General features: G+C 34.7%; 1 protein-coding gene across 2 annotated transcripts in view; it reads left to right on the top strand.

The window, feature by feature from the left end:
- The window catches only part of Rnls (renalase, FAD dependent amine oxidase), a 285,218-nt gene that overhangs the window by 211,042 nt on the left and 55,849 nt on the right, over nucleotides 1-18,327 (top strand). For both annotated transcript variants that reach the window (XM_076834097.1, XM_076834096.1), the window contains exon 5: nucleotides 13,669-13,842. In XM_076834097.1, coding sequence (XP_076690212.1) covers nucleotides 13,669-13,842 — 174 coding nt within the window. The remainder of the gene's footprint in view (nucleotides 1-13,668; nucleotides 13,843-18,327) is intronic.

Raw genomic sequence — 18,327 nt, 5'->3', positions numbered from 1 at the left:
TCAGAAAATATTTATTTATAAGTTTTATGTCTTTTACCAAAGCCATCTGGGTATCTTTTAATATTATAAATGTGAGTGGGTGATTTTATGTTTATTTACTTTCCTGTGGTATTTATGTAATGCTAATTGCATAGTTAGCTACACAGTATGTAGCTGAAGATGTGCATATATTTCATACAACTGGATTTGCTGCTTACATTGTTATGCAATTTTCATAATCCCACTCTGATGGGATTAGGGTGGTGACTGCCACCACAGAAATAAAGGCAGGGACACAGTGTCTAGCTAAAAAAGAAGAGTGCATGCTTTTCCAGACATTCTGGAGTAATAATTGGAGCTACTTTCCCCACAATATCACCGTTTTGACACTAACAAAAGAATAACAGATTATTCATTTGCAATTGCTAATGAAATACAAACACCAAGTAAGCAAATTAAAAAGTTAAATTTCTCACAGCAACACTGACTCATCTATATTGCATATGAGAAATAAATATTTTCTTTGCTGCATCATTCAATTCAATTTTTCAGTGTGCATTATTTTGAAATAGAGGTGAATTTTTTTGTGTGTGTGGGATGCCTATTCACATTTTTTTCACATTGCACATCCCCCTGAGTCTTTATGCAAAAGGAAAAGATAGCACAGTGAAATTGTTACTCAGTGAAAAACCAGGGTGCAAATTAGTTTCCACTCCAGGCAGCTCTCTCTTTATGAACTCTCTGATGGTAATCTGGTTGTTCAATTTAGAAGTGTGTATTTCTTTAGAAATGATCTTCTAATCCACTATCTTAGGTGTGCCCACAAAAGCTTATTTTTATTAATAAAATAGAAATACTTCACATTTGCATGAGTAAAATAGAGAGCAATACAACTGAATGGAAGCAAAAAGTTCTTTTTATATTGGATACTGGCTACTGATGAAAAATCATATGAAGAGGTGGATGAAATCTTTTGTAAGATTCTGAAGGGAGGTCTTCAAGATGATGGTCCATAGGAGCAGATTATGCTAAGTGAAGCTAGCCAATCCCTAAAAAACAAATGTCAAATGTCTTCTTTGATATAAAGAGAGCAACTGAGAACAGAGCAGGGAGGAAGAGCATGAGAAGAAGATTAACATTAAACAGGGATGAGAGGTGGGAGGGAAAGAGAGAGAGAAGGGAAATTGTATGGAAATGGAAGGAGACCCTCATCATTATACAAAATTACATATAAGAGGAAGTGAGGGGAAAGGGGAAAAAAATAAACAAGGGAGAGAAATGAATTACAGTAGATAGAGAAGAGAAGAGAAGAGAGAGGGTAGAGAGAGAAGATGGGAGGGGAGGGGAGGGGATGGGAGGGGGGATAGTAGAGGATAGGAAAGGCAGCAGAATACAACAGACACTACTATGGCAGTATGTAAAAATGTGGATATGTAACAGATGTGATTCTGCAATCTGTATACGGGGAAAAAATGGGAGTTCGTAACCCACTTGAATCAAATGTATGAAATATGATATATCAAGAGCTTTGTAATGTTTTGAACAACTAATAATAATAATAAATAAATTTTAAAAAAAGATAATGGTCCATTTTGACTTCTACTTTCATTTCAAAAATATCTGGCTTTCCTTATCCCTGCACCACCAAGTATTAAGGCCATTTTTAGTTCTTGGGGCAGGGGGTTCTACTCTTTTCAAAGCAGGGGTTGTGTTGTTGTGGTGGAAGTTATGAGTGTCTTGTTTATAAGTGAAATGACAAAGAAAAGAAATAGAGAGCAATTTGGTGAACTAAGACGAGAACTTCCCGTGACAACAGGACAAAAATTGAAGCATAAAGGGAGAAATCAGACTGGAAATTAAAACAGATCTAAATACTTTGAGCAGTGAGCTGTTACCTGAGAAAATTCTGGGTAAGGAGAATGAGTGGAGAAGAGGCGATTTGGGTTTAAAATGGAAGAAAGGACGTGGCAAGAGTAAACCATCAGTTGGCCGTCCACCTGGAATAGCTTGTCTGTTGCCTGAGCTGGGGAATAAGTGCTGGGTTGTCTGGATGGACAAACAAACCAGATAGGATATTCCTAAGGGAGGGTGAAATTAGATATGTCTGAAAAGATTTTGCAAGTAACTCAATAATAAATTTCCTCATAGTTAATAAGATTAGCTCTGTAGCTCTGTTCTAATGTCCCTAAGAAGACCTATTTAGCACTCATATGTGAAGAAAAGTTTGCTCTTTGGAATTTACTCTTTAAATAATGGAATGTCATCCTATTTATCATCCCGTCATGGAGATCACACTCTAGCAGATGTCCATAGTTACCTGCAAGCAAAGAGTAAACAGGTGTGTGAGGTGGGTGTGTGAGGGCAGAAAAGCAAAAGGAGGATTTATGTTTCTTCGTCTACAAATGGTGGAGCCCGTGGGTCTGGAATATATCGTATGAAGGAAGAGTACCCACTATGTTCCATGCTCTAGAGAGATGCTTTGGTTAATTGCATGAGAGTCATATTACATACAAATTGATTAATAACAGAGTTTGGTAACCTGGTAAAAATAGATACCTAGTTAAGAAGTAGAACTTTTTTGATAACATGGTATTTAGCCAAAGGAAAGTTGCACATCTTTCCACACAGGGGCTAAGGCATATTCTTCATTTTCTTCCTCCCTTCCTCTCCTCTTAACAATTGTACCTTCCTATACTAATGAAGGCTCTTCTGTTCTGTCCTTTCCCTGCAACAGCAACCACATCGTTACTATTTTATTTGCCACTATTTTATGCCAGGGATGTATACATAAGTTTTAGTATAATCAACAGCCCTTTAAGCTAAGTGATATCACCACTTAACCGATGGGGAGACTGAAGTTCAATAAGAAGAAATATGTATATTACATTATATTGTTTCGTACTTACTTATGCACATACATAATCATTTGCAGAGGCTCAGAAATGCAAGCTTCAACTAATTATAACCTCTATCATTGAATCTTTTGTGTTCAACATCTGTAGTGATATAAAGGTCGGATGAGAAATAGAGGGAAATAATTGAAACCTGGTAGTAAAAAATTTACAGTTCAATGGCATAAATAAAATGGAAACAAAGAAAAGATAACAGAGAAAAATGAACCCTGTTTTACTGTTGTGCAGACTAGTACATTAATAAAAGCACCCTTAAAAACATTACAAAGAAAAACTGATATGAAGATCAAAAAATAAATGTACATTTCATCAAATCAAGATTTCTGTTACTTTTGAAAGTATAATAATTTTAACATGAGTAAAATGCTGTAGGCTTCCGCTAAGTGAAGGCTAATGCCACTTACAGTTTCCTTCTCCAGTTTATTTGCTTTGGCTTTAGCTAAACATTGTGGGGGTTGTTATTATGTAAACAGAAAAAGAAGGTAGCAGATCTGCAAAGTACGAGATGAACATATTTTTGAGTGTCCTAGAGTTTACACCACCAGAGTCTGACATTTTGCCTCAATACCACAGATTCCAGGTTCTTGCAAACATTACTTTATGATTTCTAAAACTATAAAAAGTCTTGAATTAGAATATTAATTCTTTAAATCATTGTCTCAATATAAAGTAATTCTAGCCATAAATATAAAAAAAATGTATAAAATATGAGATGACATGTAATAAAGCTTTTATTGTTATGAATTTTAGAATAACTATATTGCTCATGAATGGCATGGCCATAAAGTAATTAAATGGATAGGCCGAGAAGAGTGGTTGTAAAATATGCATGATATTCTGTGACATTTTGTATAATAGCACACACAATGCTTTATTTTCATATTCTTTCCCATCCAAAACTCAGCACTTTTTCTGCAAAGAATGATGGCATACTTGCTTAAAAAGTTTAGAATGCATGGAAATAAGCATTTTCCAACCATATTATTGTGGTTTCCAGTTTTCTGTGTGTGTTCTGAAAAGAGAACAGGAAGTCAGTTGCAGTTAGATACTGAAATTTAAAAAACAAGTTTCCTAAGGATAAAATTGACAATTACCAGGATGAAATTATTTTACTTTACATCTCAGTCTGAAATCTGCCCTCTGCTCTGCTAAGTGTTTGGTTGAGAGATAATATATAGAGACTCGCATAGTGCTGGATGCATAGTAGGCCTACAGTAAACCAATTGAGTCAACCAATTCTTCATTCTTTCAGAAAATAGTTTCTACATCTAAAAATGTTTATTGTTCTAAACCTGTGGTTAGAACTTGTTCTTACAGAAACAATCAAACGTCCTTTTAGCCTCACAGAGCCTTCAGATAAAGAGTGCCTAGTGAGTTTGTAAAGACTTTATGTGATTACAAGAAAATCTTAGGGTTTTCTGAAAAGTCAGCAACAGCTAGACACTCTTTCACCCTGGACACTGGGACATAGTGGCAAGGAGGCAGTAGAAACAGGAACCAGAGAGAAAATGTCATCTTTTTTCCTTGATAGACTGTTCTTTATGATTAGAAGATGGGGAGACAGCAGGGATTAGCAAAATCTCTGAAGGCTGTGAGTAGAGAAGGGGACCTGACTCATCACTAACACCAGCAACAGGCAAACAGTTTGGTCCCCACAGTGCTACAGATATCTTTCAGTATGAAATCTGCGCACCCCCTCACCCCACCCCTCATATGACTAGATCTCCTATTTAATCACAAAAGCCTAAGAACTTGCTCCTAAAATATATGATATGTCAAGATCATTATAATGTTTTGAGCAACCAGTTAAAAAAAATGCCTTGTTTATTTTCACCCTTACCAGGAACAAAATAAGATGAGGTCATAATCAATAAATTTGCTTATATTTTAGAAACTTTAGGTATCTTTATTTTCTTTTCTTCCATTTTAACGCATTCACTGTTAGGGTCATAAAAAAATTGGAAAACATTAAAATACATTTCTCTTACTACATATGAACTTTATTGCCCTAAAATACCAATGCTTTCTAAATTCATTCTTAAAAAAAAACAGCCATGCATCCAAGTAGATGTAATTTACCTGTTATAGCTTGTATTCAGGTAATGGTTAGCATTCTCCATAAACTCATGAGTATAAAAACAGTTTAATCCTAACTTTGTATCAAAATATAATCTGAGTGACCAAAGGACAGTACAGAGAAACCCATTTCTTTGATACCTTTTATATTTACACAATTCTGGGATAACATTAAGAGTCAGAAAATGTGATGCCTTAATACTAAAGGAATGATCCAAAATATGAGTTTTCATTCATTTCCAAAGACAAATCTCTAAACAAGCAGCCTTCTATACTAGAAAGACAGCTAAACAATGGCACAATTTGTGTTGATTTTTCAAAAAATGATTGCCCAAAACCCCTTTGGCATCCTAATACTCTAAACTGTCTCATTTTGTTTCCACCCTCTGCTCTGAAAATTGACTTTATTACTCAAAGAGATATTTTTGATTTAGGGATATTCTGATATGTTTGAACATTGGGATGTCACTTTTCAAAACCTTTTAAAATGTATACTCATAGACATCCCTGAAGGCTTTTAAAGTCAAATACTATACTATTGGCTGTTTTAATATATTTATATGCCATTGTTAAAGTGTTATGTTTAGCACTTTATATTATCTCACTTAGTTCTCCTAACAATTCTTCAACCAGGCACTATTATTATTCTCATTTTACAGGAAAACATGCTTAGAAATGTTAAGTAATTTGACCAAGGTCACACAGATAAATGTCAGAATCAGAATTCAAACCTCAATTTTTCTGATTCCAGAGATGCCTCAGAGGATGAAAGAAATATTTCCCCAGGGAAATCCCACATAGAGATAACTGCTAGAGTGTGTCACCAATAAATTCTAGATTTATTGCTCACCAAAACTATTTCTGAAACTGTTTCCAGGCTTAATGATTTCTATATCTATAGAGTCCAAGTGAACATTCAATTTATTCCAGGTGAAGTGAAACGAGACTGATTCTGTGATGCTTTCACACAAAAAGAATGACTCACGAATGGTAGGCTATCAAACTGAACCGGCTGGCTGTGAGAAATATTTATGGGAATGGGTCTTTCAGCACAACTTCTATGAACATTTCGAGTAAAGAATAACCAGCCATTCTAGCTGAGACACTGTTGTCTTTGTGTCCCCACAGAGTTAGATGGCCTAATGTAGGAGTTGAATTTGTGCATGAAGTTTCTTGAAATTCAACATAAAAAATAAAAACAATAATAAGCATATCAAGAGTTGTTTCCCTTAATCAGAATTTAAATAGTTAGAATACAAGTTGGCGTCCTAACTTCAACTGTTACTGGGCAAAAATCCTTTACAAATGGTGGCAAATCAGGAAATTAGCAATGCTCTGTAGTTAGCTGTTTGCAACACAACTTCTAAAAGAAAGTTAAGTCTTTGAGCACCAAGTGTCAATGTCTGCAGCATTTACCATTAACTATAATATTGGAAATGGACACCATGTTATTGATAAAAGACGTTTGGCTTGCTATCAACATTGAAATATTCATTATTATACCCAAAAAGTCAATATTAGTACAGAGAAACACAGTTGAAAGCCCCATCTTGTTTTCTTATAAAATAACACAGACCTTTATAAATTGCAAAATATCTTCACTAAGCCCAAGGATTTGATTTTAAGAGGTTGATCTCTACCAGTCCATGAGTAGAATGTATCATATTTTGCTTCAAAGTGCTCTCCTAGAAGAAGCTAGAATATTGTTAAATATTGTTTCAGTCAGGGTCCCAGCAAAAAATAGATGGTATTTTCAAAAGAGTTTTACTTAAAAATAATAATAATAATGAGGGGCAATTACAAAACAGTAGGCAGGGTTAAGGCAACAGCAAAGAATGTTGTGGCACCCAACATTTACTACCTCTAGGCCTAAATGAGTTAGGGAAGAGAAGGTTACCAATACCTCAGGAGAGTTGGAACCAAGGGAGAAGAGCCAACAGAAAGGTACTTAACTGGAGAGGAATTCAGCATTGCATTACCAGCACTTGGCAAAGCAAGAAGGAGCAGGAAGAATCAATATTCTGGCCTTCTACCTTGGAATCTCTTGCCTATTTCTCTGGCCAAAACCCTTCAGAAACCTAAGCTCAAGGGGATTCAGTCTATACAAGGGTCTGTTTCCCTGGGTACAGAGCAGAATGTTGGGCAGGATAGATGTGCACAAGCAAGAGTAACTAGAACAAATAAATTCCTGTTCCAAATGTTTGAACAAGAAGAAAGGAAGGAAGGGAGGGAAGGAGGGAGGGAAGAAAAAGAGAAAGAGGAGAGAAGGAGGGAGAAGAAACTGACAGATTATGTACATAAATGTTATACTGCCAGATAACCACTAAAAATAAACAAATAGGAAAACTTTCATAACACATAGTGGATAATATACTATATCATCCATTATTAAAAATCAATTAATAGCATGAAGACTCTAATAGACCAAATAGCAAAATGACAAACAGATTGTTTCCAAAAGAGAAAATACACATGGTCTACAAGATGTAAAAGAATGTTTAGTCTTACTATATTAGAATCAATATGAAATCTATTTTTTCCATCAAATTATAAGGAAAAAGTAAATAATATAGTCGAGAAACAGTAAAGTGGGCCTTTAATATACTACTAATGGAAAAGTAGAAAATTGATGCAGTCATTCTAAAAATCAATGTAACAGTAATTCCACTTCTAATATCCTATTGTAAGGAAACAATTAGAAACCTTGAGTAAGATCTATACACAAAAATGTGCATAGCAGCTTTAATGATAAAAAATATAAATGTCCAACATTAATGAAATGATTAAGCAAATTATACAATATCTATTTCATCAGATTTTACAAAGCCATTACAAATTATGTTTACAGTGAGGGTTTTTGTCACATGGTAAGCAAGAATTTAATGCACAAAATTAAATGTACATATGATTGCACCCTGTTCAGGAAAAAAAAAAAGCAAGAAAATATGAAGAAGAAATACCAAAATGTTAATTGTTGTTATCTCTGGATAATAAAAATATGGTGATTTTGTTTGTCTCACCTTGTTAAATCCTTACATACTTATCAAATTTTCTAAAATGAAGAATGTATTCATTAATATTTGTTGAATGCCCACATAGCATCAGTCACTGTCCTGGGATCTGGTATATGAATCTCATGAGGTACTAGAGTCCTTGCCCCCGAAAATTTAGTGTCTTTTTTCTATACTTTAAGTTATTAAATAATAGGATAATGAAGTTATTATTTATTCATTAGGGTGGAAGAGGAGAAGTAGTATTCCATATATTCTTCATTGATCTCTTTCCCTCATACCACCTTTTGAGTGAATGGGAATCCTGATGGCCTTATCTTCAAAATAATATCCAAACCCTATGGAACGTAAACCAATAACATTTTCAAAAAAGAAAAGAAAAAAATAGAACACCTAAGAGAGTGTACTCATGACCTTGGAGTAGTCCAGAAGGCAGAGTTATTAAACAGGACCCAAAAATGCTAACTATAAGTGAAAAGACTGATAAATTGGACTAGATTAAAATTAAAACTCTATATACATTAAACCACGCTATTAAGAGAATAAAAATGAAAGTCCTCGAGAAGAAAGCTTTTGCAATTCATTGGTAAAATTCATAGCTAGAATATATAAAGAACTCCAATGTAGCAATAAGAAAAAGTCAGATAACCCAAAAGAAACATAGGCAAAGATTTGAATAGGCAAATATATAAAGGATATCCAAATGATAAACAGAAAGATTCCCAAATATTCATTATCATTCAATGCAAACTAAAACCACAACATGATGATATCATTGTACCCCAAACTAAAACGGCAAATAGTAGCAAATATTGACAACCATGTGGAACAATTGGACTTTCATACATCTACACATGTTGAGGGTATGAATTGATACAATCAGTTTAGAAAACTAGTTGACAGTATTCACCACAGCTGAACATATGTGAACCCCATGATGTAGAAATTCCAATACTAAGTATATAACCAAGGAAATCATATACATATGCTCTTCACAGTAAATTGGTTATCACCAAAAACTATAAACAATAAAATGTCGATCAGTTGTGGAATGAATAAATATACTGTCATATATACATATAAAGAATACTTAACTAACTATAGCCTTATATAACCTCATTTATGTCATAGGCATAATATTGAATGACAAAGTGACACAAAGAATATATACCATATTGTTCTACTTATGTGAAGTTTAAAAGGAGCTAAACTAATCTATGGTATTAGAATTCAGGATTGCTGGTTATCTCGGCAGGGAAGTAGGGCATACCTGCAAAGAGAGAAGGTAGTTTCTGGGGTTCTGGAAATGTTCTGTTTATTGATCTGACTGCTGGTTATAGTGTGAATTCACATTATGAAAATTCATAAGATACTTCTCTGTATATATGTATTAAAATGTATGTATTATGTAAATATATATTATGTATTTCTTATTTTTCTATGTATATATGTGTGGGTACATACATTGTTAAAGAAAAAAATTTAACAAATTGAGATTTAAAGATCTGCCTTTATTAGCATTCATTAACCAGGTCTCATACAGTCTACAAAACAGGAGCTCCACTGAGCATGATAGAGCTCTTAGTTTTGTAAGTCAGGTTGAGCAGGAACAAAGAAGTAGCAAAGTATACAAATCAGGTTAGTTAGCATCAGGTTACTTCAGGTTACTTTCCTTGTATTGGTTAAAGCAGAGGGCACTTCTTTATCATGCTGGTTTAAGTGGACTAGGCCCCTTTTGATTGAATTCTGTGAATCCCCTGTTTTTTGAAAACTGTTCTATTTGGGGCTGTCATGTTTCTCAATTTCTCAGAATATCAGATCTTGCAAATAAACAGTTTAGGTTTCAGTTTGCTGACATGTGTGGCTCCATTTTGGGTTGGTGTGTCAATGCCTAGTACAAGAGCTCAATCCAAATTAATGTCCTTCCATAATTTTTACTTAATAATATGCATACATACACTTACACACACTTTTTACGTATTACATCCAAAATGTAAGCACTTCTGACTTCCTCTTTTGCCCCAGTTCCACTCTTCTGTGCCTTTACCTTTCTCTGCAGTCTTTACCTCACCCCAAATGATAACATTTTTTTGCATTAAAAAAAGTTTTATTTATTATTTTAGATATACATGACAATACATATTATAAATATATTGAATATAACTTATTCTAATAAGGACCCTATTGTTGTGATTGTTTATAATGTGGAGTTTCACCAGTGATGTATTCATATATGAACATAGGACAGTTATGTATGATTCATTTTACTGTCTTACCTATTCCTAATGATAACTTTTAAAACAGAAGCAGATTCATATATGTCCTTGGCTGGCAAAGCAGTAGGAGCAGCTTCCAAAACCAAACAGAATAAAATACTTTGAGGAATATATATTCTTTGTGTTACTTTGTCACTCATTATGCCAGTGATATAAATGAGGTTATATAAAGCTATAATTATTTAATTATGGGATAGTATTCTTTATATGTATATATGACAATATATTTATTCATTCCACAATTGATCAACATTTTATTGTTTGTAGTTTTGGATGATAATCAATTTACTGTACTGACCTGAAAGTCAGTACAAAATAGCCTCACCACCCATACTTGTTACATCCTTTACCATGCTTTATTTTTATGTATAGCTTTTGTTACCAACTGATACATTATTTACTTGGATTTGGATGTGTAATTTCCTTCTCTAGTATTTATACTGAATGAGAGAAGGAATTTTATCTTTCTGCTCTTCATCTTGAACAGTACTGTCATAAAGTAGATAATGATGGATGGATGGATAGGTGAGCTTGTCACCAAAATATAGGACTTAGGCAGAATTATCATTAGCCTTCTTTTATAGGCTAGGAAACTTAGAAAATAAAATTACAGTAGTAAACAAAAAAAGTGAAATTACCTACTTAATGTTTCTCAGTAATACAGACAAGGTCTCTGTTTCTCTCCCTCCTCCTCTGCTTTTGCCTCCCCTAAACCCACACATGCACACATATGCCCATATAGATGAATGTACAAGGAAAATGAAATAAGAACAATTGTCCTAATTAATGGAACTATGAAAATAAACTACTCTGTTCATTACAATTTTCAGCCACTTTACTCTCATCATAGTAGTAAAATATATTTTATAATGCATAGGGTGTGTGTGTGTGTGTGTGTGTGTGAGAGAGAGAGAGAGAGAGAGAGAGAGAGAGAGAGATCTATACATGTATATTTATTTAATACATTTATATAGGTAGATCTCATAATATGTATATTTATATATAAGAGAGATATCTCACACTTATATCTTTTTTACACATATATAAGAATGTATAATAGAAAATTATACATATTACATAATATATAGAGACTGTAATGAGGCCAATGTCAGAAGAACATTTGTTCCTCAAGTAAAGCTTTCAACACGGCAGAAAATGATGGCTGAAGGAAACAATGACTTTTACATCTCAGTGCAAAATAACCATTCATGTCAGAGGAGAAGGCAGTGTCAGAGTTTCTTGTGAAATTGAGATCAGGAGGGCAAAGACTGAGATAAGGAGGTCATGTCCATGACTCCAAAATGGGAACCCTGGCTTCATCTTGGTCCCTGTGTGTGGTGGCTGTGCAACCCATGGCAAGTTACTAACCTCTCCAAGTGTATTTTCCTGGAGCTTTAAAGTGAAAATTGTAAGCATCTATCCTGGCAGGGATTTGGTAAAAATCAAATGAGATCAGAATGAATATCAATGGTCAGTCTTGTTCAAATGCAGAAAGGACACCTGGAGGCTAATCAGCAGAAATATTAATGAGTACTATCAAGGCCTATTATCAAATGTAAAAGGCCATGAGGCTCACCTGTGGGAACACTTCCAGCCAACTCCTTTGTCCCAGAGGTAGGAAAACAAGAAGGTGGGGGGTGAACCCAGATAGAAGTTGATAGAATTAAAACTCAAAGGTGAGATAGCCATGGTGCTATTTTCACAATGCCTGATTTACAGCAGACTTTGATCTAATCCAAGATTTTGATGCTGTTCACAATACCTGTTTTACATAGACTTTGATCTGTGATCTTGGTGTTATTTTCAATGCCTGTTTTACATAGATTTTGCTCCACACTCTACCCAGAACCATATGTAAATCCTAAGCTAGCACACCAAAAGGGTTTTTGTTTTGTTTTGTTTTGTTTTGTTATCAGGACCCTTCCTGCAAGGTTGGAGTTCTATCTCTTCTCACTTAAAGAAATCCTACTGTGTTTACTCTTCCTTTCTATGATTGGCCATGGATTTTATTCTTCAAAATTTGCAAGACAAGAACCCAGAGGAAATTGGCCAAGAGAGGAGTCTAGGGTTATCTCAAAACTCCAATTTCAATAATTCTGAAAATGTTTGGTAGCCAGATTCTAAAAATATTTGTAGTTGTAATAGTTTATAGAATTGTTACTATACTTAAATAATTCATGGAATATCCTTCCTGTCTCTCTCTACACCTGAACTTGCTTCTCCAAGGTTTAACTACTATTGCCACCCACTCTTGAGATCTGCTTATCCCTAACTAGGATATTTGTCACTAATTAAGTAAGAATTTTCCATGTGTTCCTTATCTAAACTAGCTTGCCTAACCATTCAGAATAGAACTATGGCCTCTCTGAAACTCAGATTATTAAGACTATACTATGAATAAACCATTCACTGAGATTGGGATTGGAGATGGAAATTAACAATTGGGAGAAATCTCTTCCTTCACAATCCCAGGATGGAATGCTGCCTCATTTTCCTAAATATTTTTCTATCTATTCTAGTTACCATTTAAAGAACACTTGTTACATGCCAGGCACTGTACTGTGTATTATTTCATGTCATCCTTACAACAGACTAATACATTTTGTATTAATATTGCCACTTACAAACTAGAAAACTATAATCAGAGAAATTAAGTAGCTTAAGCAGCATCACATTCCTGGTAAGTGGCAGAGTCAGGATTTGAACCCAACCTGTCCAATTCCTTTTCCAGACCTTTGACATTTATTGATTGTTTACCTCTTACATTTCAAGTCATTTTGCATGACTGTATTTAAATTTCAATCCTTTATGGCTTAATTATTGTGCCTGTCATGAGTAGGGAATCAGCCTACAACTAAGATGACTAAGGTGTCTCCCTGTGCTTAAGGAAGGATTAGGATCCACTGGTGGGAAAATAACAGGCAAAGAAATTACCACATAACATGGAAACATGTAAAAGGTCATAACTAAGGAAGCATCAGTCTCCTTACCTGTAACACAGAAATAATACTCACATTATAAGACTCTTATGATAGAATGAAAATCTGTGTCAAGTACTTAGCAAAAATCCTAGCACATAATAAGTGTTCAGTACATGAAATCTATAATGTTACTAAACAGTTAAAGGACAATAAATAGGATACCAAACTAGAAAAACAAATTAGAGCCAGATTTTGAGAAACCTGACTGCCAGTCTAAAGAGTTTGGACCTTCAGCTTAATAAAAACAACACTAGTAATCACTCTGAAAAGAAATTAGAGCCAATGCTATTTAACATTACCTTTCAAAATTCATGGTAAGTAAGCTGGAGTTGGTGGAAACAGTTGGAACTGGTATAAAGAAATTTTGTATTTAATGAATTGAAAGGAAAGATGATATTTTCAAGTTTGATGCCCTTTATTTCTTCTTCCACAGTAATTAGTGAATGCCAAAGGCAGCAACTGGAGTCTGTGAGCTACTCCTCTCGCTATGCTCTGGGCCTCTTTTATGAAGCTGGCACGAAGATTGACGTCCCTTGGGCTGGGCAGTACATCACCAGTAATCCCTGCATACGCTTTGTCTCCATTGATAATAAGAAGCGCAATATAGGTCAGTACCCCCATTATTTCCCTTAAATACAGTAACAATGGTGGGTGTAGATCATGAAAAATGCTGTTTAATTGAGTGTTGCCATTCTGAACAGAGCAAGCATTTAACTCCAAGCCACAGGGGATAAAATTTAATGTCACATTTGCCCAGTCATAAAATACACAGTGAAACCAGCAAAGTTTTTCAGAAAATCATTCACCACATGGTTCATATTACCGAGTTCATGAAAATAGTGTCAGAAGGTTTAAGATTTCAAAATGGCCCATGTTCTATTGCTTTAATATGGATCCATGTATATGCAAATGTATCCCTCATCGTCTGTTTCTTGGTGGAGTTCGTTTCTGTTTGTTTGGCTTGGGCTTTTTAAAATTTGATAAGTGCTGATTTTCCATTTCTCTGGCTAGAAATAAAAGTGAACTTTACTGTGTTATGAAAATCCTTCACTTCATCATAGTTTTGTTGTTTATTTACATTTTATCTGGAAAAATAGGGTAAAATTACTTTGTATACAGTATAACTAAAATGATAGACAAAATGTTTCACGAGAGCTTTCTTAGAATGCGATGAAATCTATCTACCCTTCACCTTTTTATTGAAGATAGTTATAAAAATTAAATTTGAATTACAAGAAAAAAAAAACATTCATTTTAGGCAAAAAAATAAATAAATAATTGAAGTACAACTATATTCTTACTTGTAGGAGGATTGTGGTGTCTCCCCAAGATACCGTTTTTCATAAATAAACTATAATGATCTAAAATGACTAAACTCTTGAAAGAAATCATTGCTTCAATGTGTAATAGTGTTTATGGCCCAGTGATGGTTTCACCAAGCCATTAGTTAGAAGTCTTGCTTGATAAAATCACCAACTAAAGTCTCTCAGCTTGCCAGAGCCTTATAATGATAGAAGTAGTCTGGAGTGTGGTTTTTCTATCAGAGCACATGATCTTAGAAAAATGTTTCTTTTATAACTTAAAACTCCCTAAGAGCTGAACTGTTTATGTTAACATGATACCACATATATGTACAATCAGCAGTTCATGAAATGCCCTATAACAGCAATGGACTCACCATTTTTAACTCCACACTGCTTTGTTCTGAGGAAAGGAAAATAGCCTTCATTTTTCTCAGGTTATATGCTAGGAATTAGGCATTATCCCCTGTATATTGCTTTATAAGTTATTATTTCTGTTAGGGTGCATCCATCTGTATGTAACAGAAAAAAAATTAAACTTGTTTAAACAACATAAGGACACCTGGTATGTTATCTGTTATGAACTGAATGGTGTCTCCTCCAATTCATAAGTTCAAGCCTTAATCCCAGTGTGATTGTATTTAGATATAAGGATTTTAGCAGGTAATTAAGATTACATGAGATCATAAGGGTGGAGTCCTAACCCAATAGAATTGGTGGTCTTATTAGAAGAGCAAGAGAGAAAGAGGTCCCTCTTTCTTCATCATGGCTTTCAAACAGCAAGGAAAAGCCTGGTGAGGACAGCAAGAAGTCAGCTATCTGCAGGCCACAAAGAAAGCCCTCACCAGGTACAAAGTAGACCAGCACCTTGATCTTGGATATCCCAGGCTCCAGAAATGTGAGAAATTTCTGTTGTTTGAGCCACCTAGTCTCTGGTATTTTGTTACAGAAGAACAAGCTGACTAGGAAGAAAAGATTGGGGAAACTTTAGAACTGATTCATACAGAAATTGAGCACTATTTTTAAGGTCCCAGGATTCATATTTCTCAGCTCTCTTCCATTCTTGATGTTGACATCCTCAGAGGTATGGTAGCAAAATGGCAGTAGCTACTGGAATTGCACAGAAAACTAACAACATGCTTAGGAATAAAAGGGATCCTCACTGACTGTGCTCATTTCTAAGAATCAAGGAAATTTTTCCAGAAACCCCTTAACAGACTTCTCATATTTATAAACCAGAATTAGGTTACTCATCCAACCCCAAATCAGTCACTGGCAAAATGGGTAGGAATATTCTGATAAGTCTAGACAAATCAACTGCAACTTATATTAGAGTTCTCTTCTTGTTAGTCATGTGAAGAGTCACCCTTGAATATAATAGGGGTTTGTTAGGGAAAAAGAAGTAAGTAATGGATGCTGGGTTGGCAATTAGTAATACCCATTATCTTCAAGTACAGTCACATATTATGTAGAAGGCAAGTTCTAAAGTTGGCACATAAAGAGAAGAATATTCAAAATTACCTTTGAAGTCCCTTAAAACTACATTACATTTTGGAGAATGACAGAACAACCTTCAATGACATAACAAATTGTTGTGCAGCCATTTCACAACATTTAATAGATTTCAGTTTCTTTGGGTGATGATAAATTAAATACTTGCTTTGCATTTATAGGATGGAGTGATATTTTCTACTATGAAAGGCACATAGGAAGGAAAGAAATAGCAGTCATATCTCCTAACAGATGAAATCCGCTGTACAAATGGAGTGGGATGTGTGTGAAAGCACCCACATTCCATTACAGTGACAATTTATAAAACTATGCAGATTTGAAAGAGTGCAACATAAGAATATTAACAAACTCCCACATGATTGACAACATTTGTAATAATAGAATTTTAAAGACATTTTTATATCAACAATCACACAATTTTAAAATTGTAAGACCATGATTTTGCTACAGCCCAAGGTGGTGCCAGTTCAAATGGCAAAGAATACCTGCCTTCTTTTGTCAAGTGTTGGAAAATTCATCTTCTATTATGCAAGTTTTAAATTATTTGAAGCCTCCAGTAATGACATTTCCTAACACAGAATCTAATAGCCTTCACTTAAACTGGTTTTTCTCACTATCTGGGGCCAGAGTATTAAGTGCATCAGGTTGACCTCACATAATATAAATGTCCATATAATATAACTCCACTATATTTTATTAATATTATTATTGTTCTGGGTCAGTGAGAGATGTTTCTTTTTTCTTTTCTTTTTTTTTTTTTTTTTTTTTTTGTGGTGCTGGGGATTGAACCCAGGGTCTTGTGCATGTGAAGCAAGCACTGTACCAACTGAGCTATATCCCCAGGCCAAGATGTTTTTTTATGTCACTATTGCTACTCCATGCTCAACTTTTATTTGAGGAGTTTGATTAAATCAAGAATGAATACTATGTTACACATACTCAACTAATGAAGGGAAACCTTTGTGTTCTATCAAGGTAGGGCAGCAACCAGATAGATGAGGTCTGGCAGGGTTGAGACCACAAAATATAGTGTATTGGTAAGTCTTTTGAGACAAAGGATAAAGAAATAGCCCATACCAAAGGTCGAGGCAAAATCATCTGTCAGATGTCAGGCAGAATGTGCAGAAAGCCACAATCAGAACGAACAGTTCCTTCTGTAGAGGACCTAAATTCCAAGATCCAGCTTCAAGTACCAGTATTTATGGGTCTAAATCAATATACTGATGTTTGTGTTTCCAAAAATGTGTTATGTGAAATGCTAGTTCCTCACAATGCTCTTTGGGAAGGAACTCTGTCATAAAATAAGTTTATAAAATGATATTGACCTTTTTGGAAAGTTTTAGGAAATATCCCATTAAAGGATATTCCTATAAAAAGGACATATTTATCTATCTATCTATTTATTTATTTATTAGTTCTAATCAGTTATACATGACAGTAGACGGCTCTTTGATTCACTGTACACAAATGGAGCAGAATTTTTCACTTATCTGGTTGTGCATGAAGTCGAGTTACACCATTCGTGCAATCATACATGTACGTAAGGTAATGATGTCCATCTTATTCCACTGTCTTTCTTACCCCTACTTCCCCACTTTGCCCCATCCAAAGCTACTCCACTTATCCCATGCCCCCCCCCCCAATGTGGATTAGCATCCACTTATCAGAGAAAACATTTAGCCCCTGTTTTTTGAGATTGGCTTGTTTCACTTAGCATGATATTCTTCAACTTCATCAATTTACCTGCAAATGCCATAATTTTATTCTCTTTTAATGCTGAGTAACATTCCATTATGTATATGTATCACAATTTATTTATCCATTCATCTATTGAAGGGCTTCTAGGTTGCTTCCACAGTTTAGCAATTGTGAATTGTGCTGCTATAAACATTGAAGTGTAGTATGCTGTTTTTAAGTCCTTTGGGTATGAACTGAGGAGTGGGATAGCTGGGTCAAATGGTGGTTCCGTTCCAAGTTTTCTAAGGAATCTCCATACAGTTCTCCAGATTGGTTGCATCAATTTACAGTCCCACCAGGAATGTATGAGTGTGCCTTTTCCCCCCACATTCTCACCAGTACTTATTGTTGCTTGTATTCTTGATAACTGCCATTCTGACTGGTGTAAGATGAAAATTTAGAGTAGTATTGATTTGCTTTTAATGTCGAACATTAAAACAGACACATTTTCACTTCATTTAATCTAGAATTTCCCAAATATATTTGACCATGGGCCATTTGAACCCATGAACAGCCTTTAGAAATGATTCCCCAGCACATAC

This window comes from Callospermophilus lateralis, chromosome 15, assembly GCF_048772815.1.
Source record: "Callospermophilus lateralis isolate mCalLat2 chromosome 15, mCalLat2.hap1, whole genome shotgun sequence".
In the NCBI taxonomy this organism is placed as follows: domain Eukaryota; kingdom Metazoa; phylum Chordata; class Mammalia; order Rodentia; family Sciuridae; genus Callospermophilus; species Callospermophilus lateralis.
Note: the sequence above shows the minus strand (reverse complement) of the source record. Positions and strands in the feature narration are given on the sequence as shown.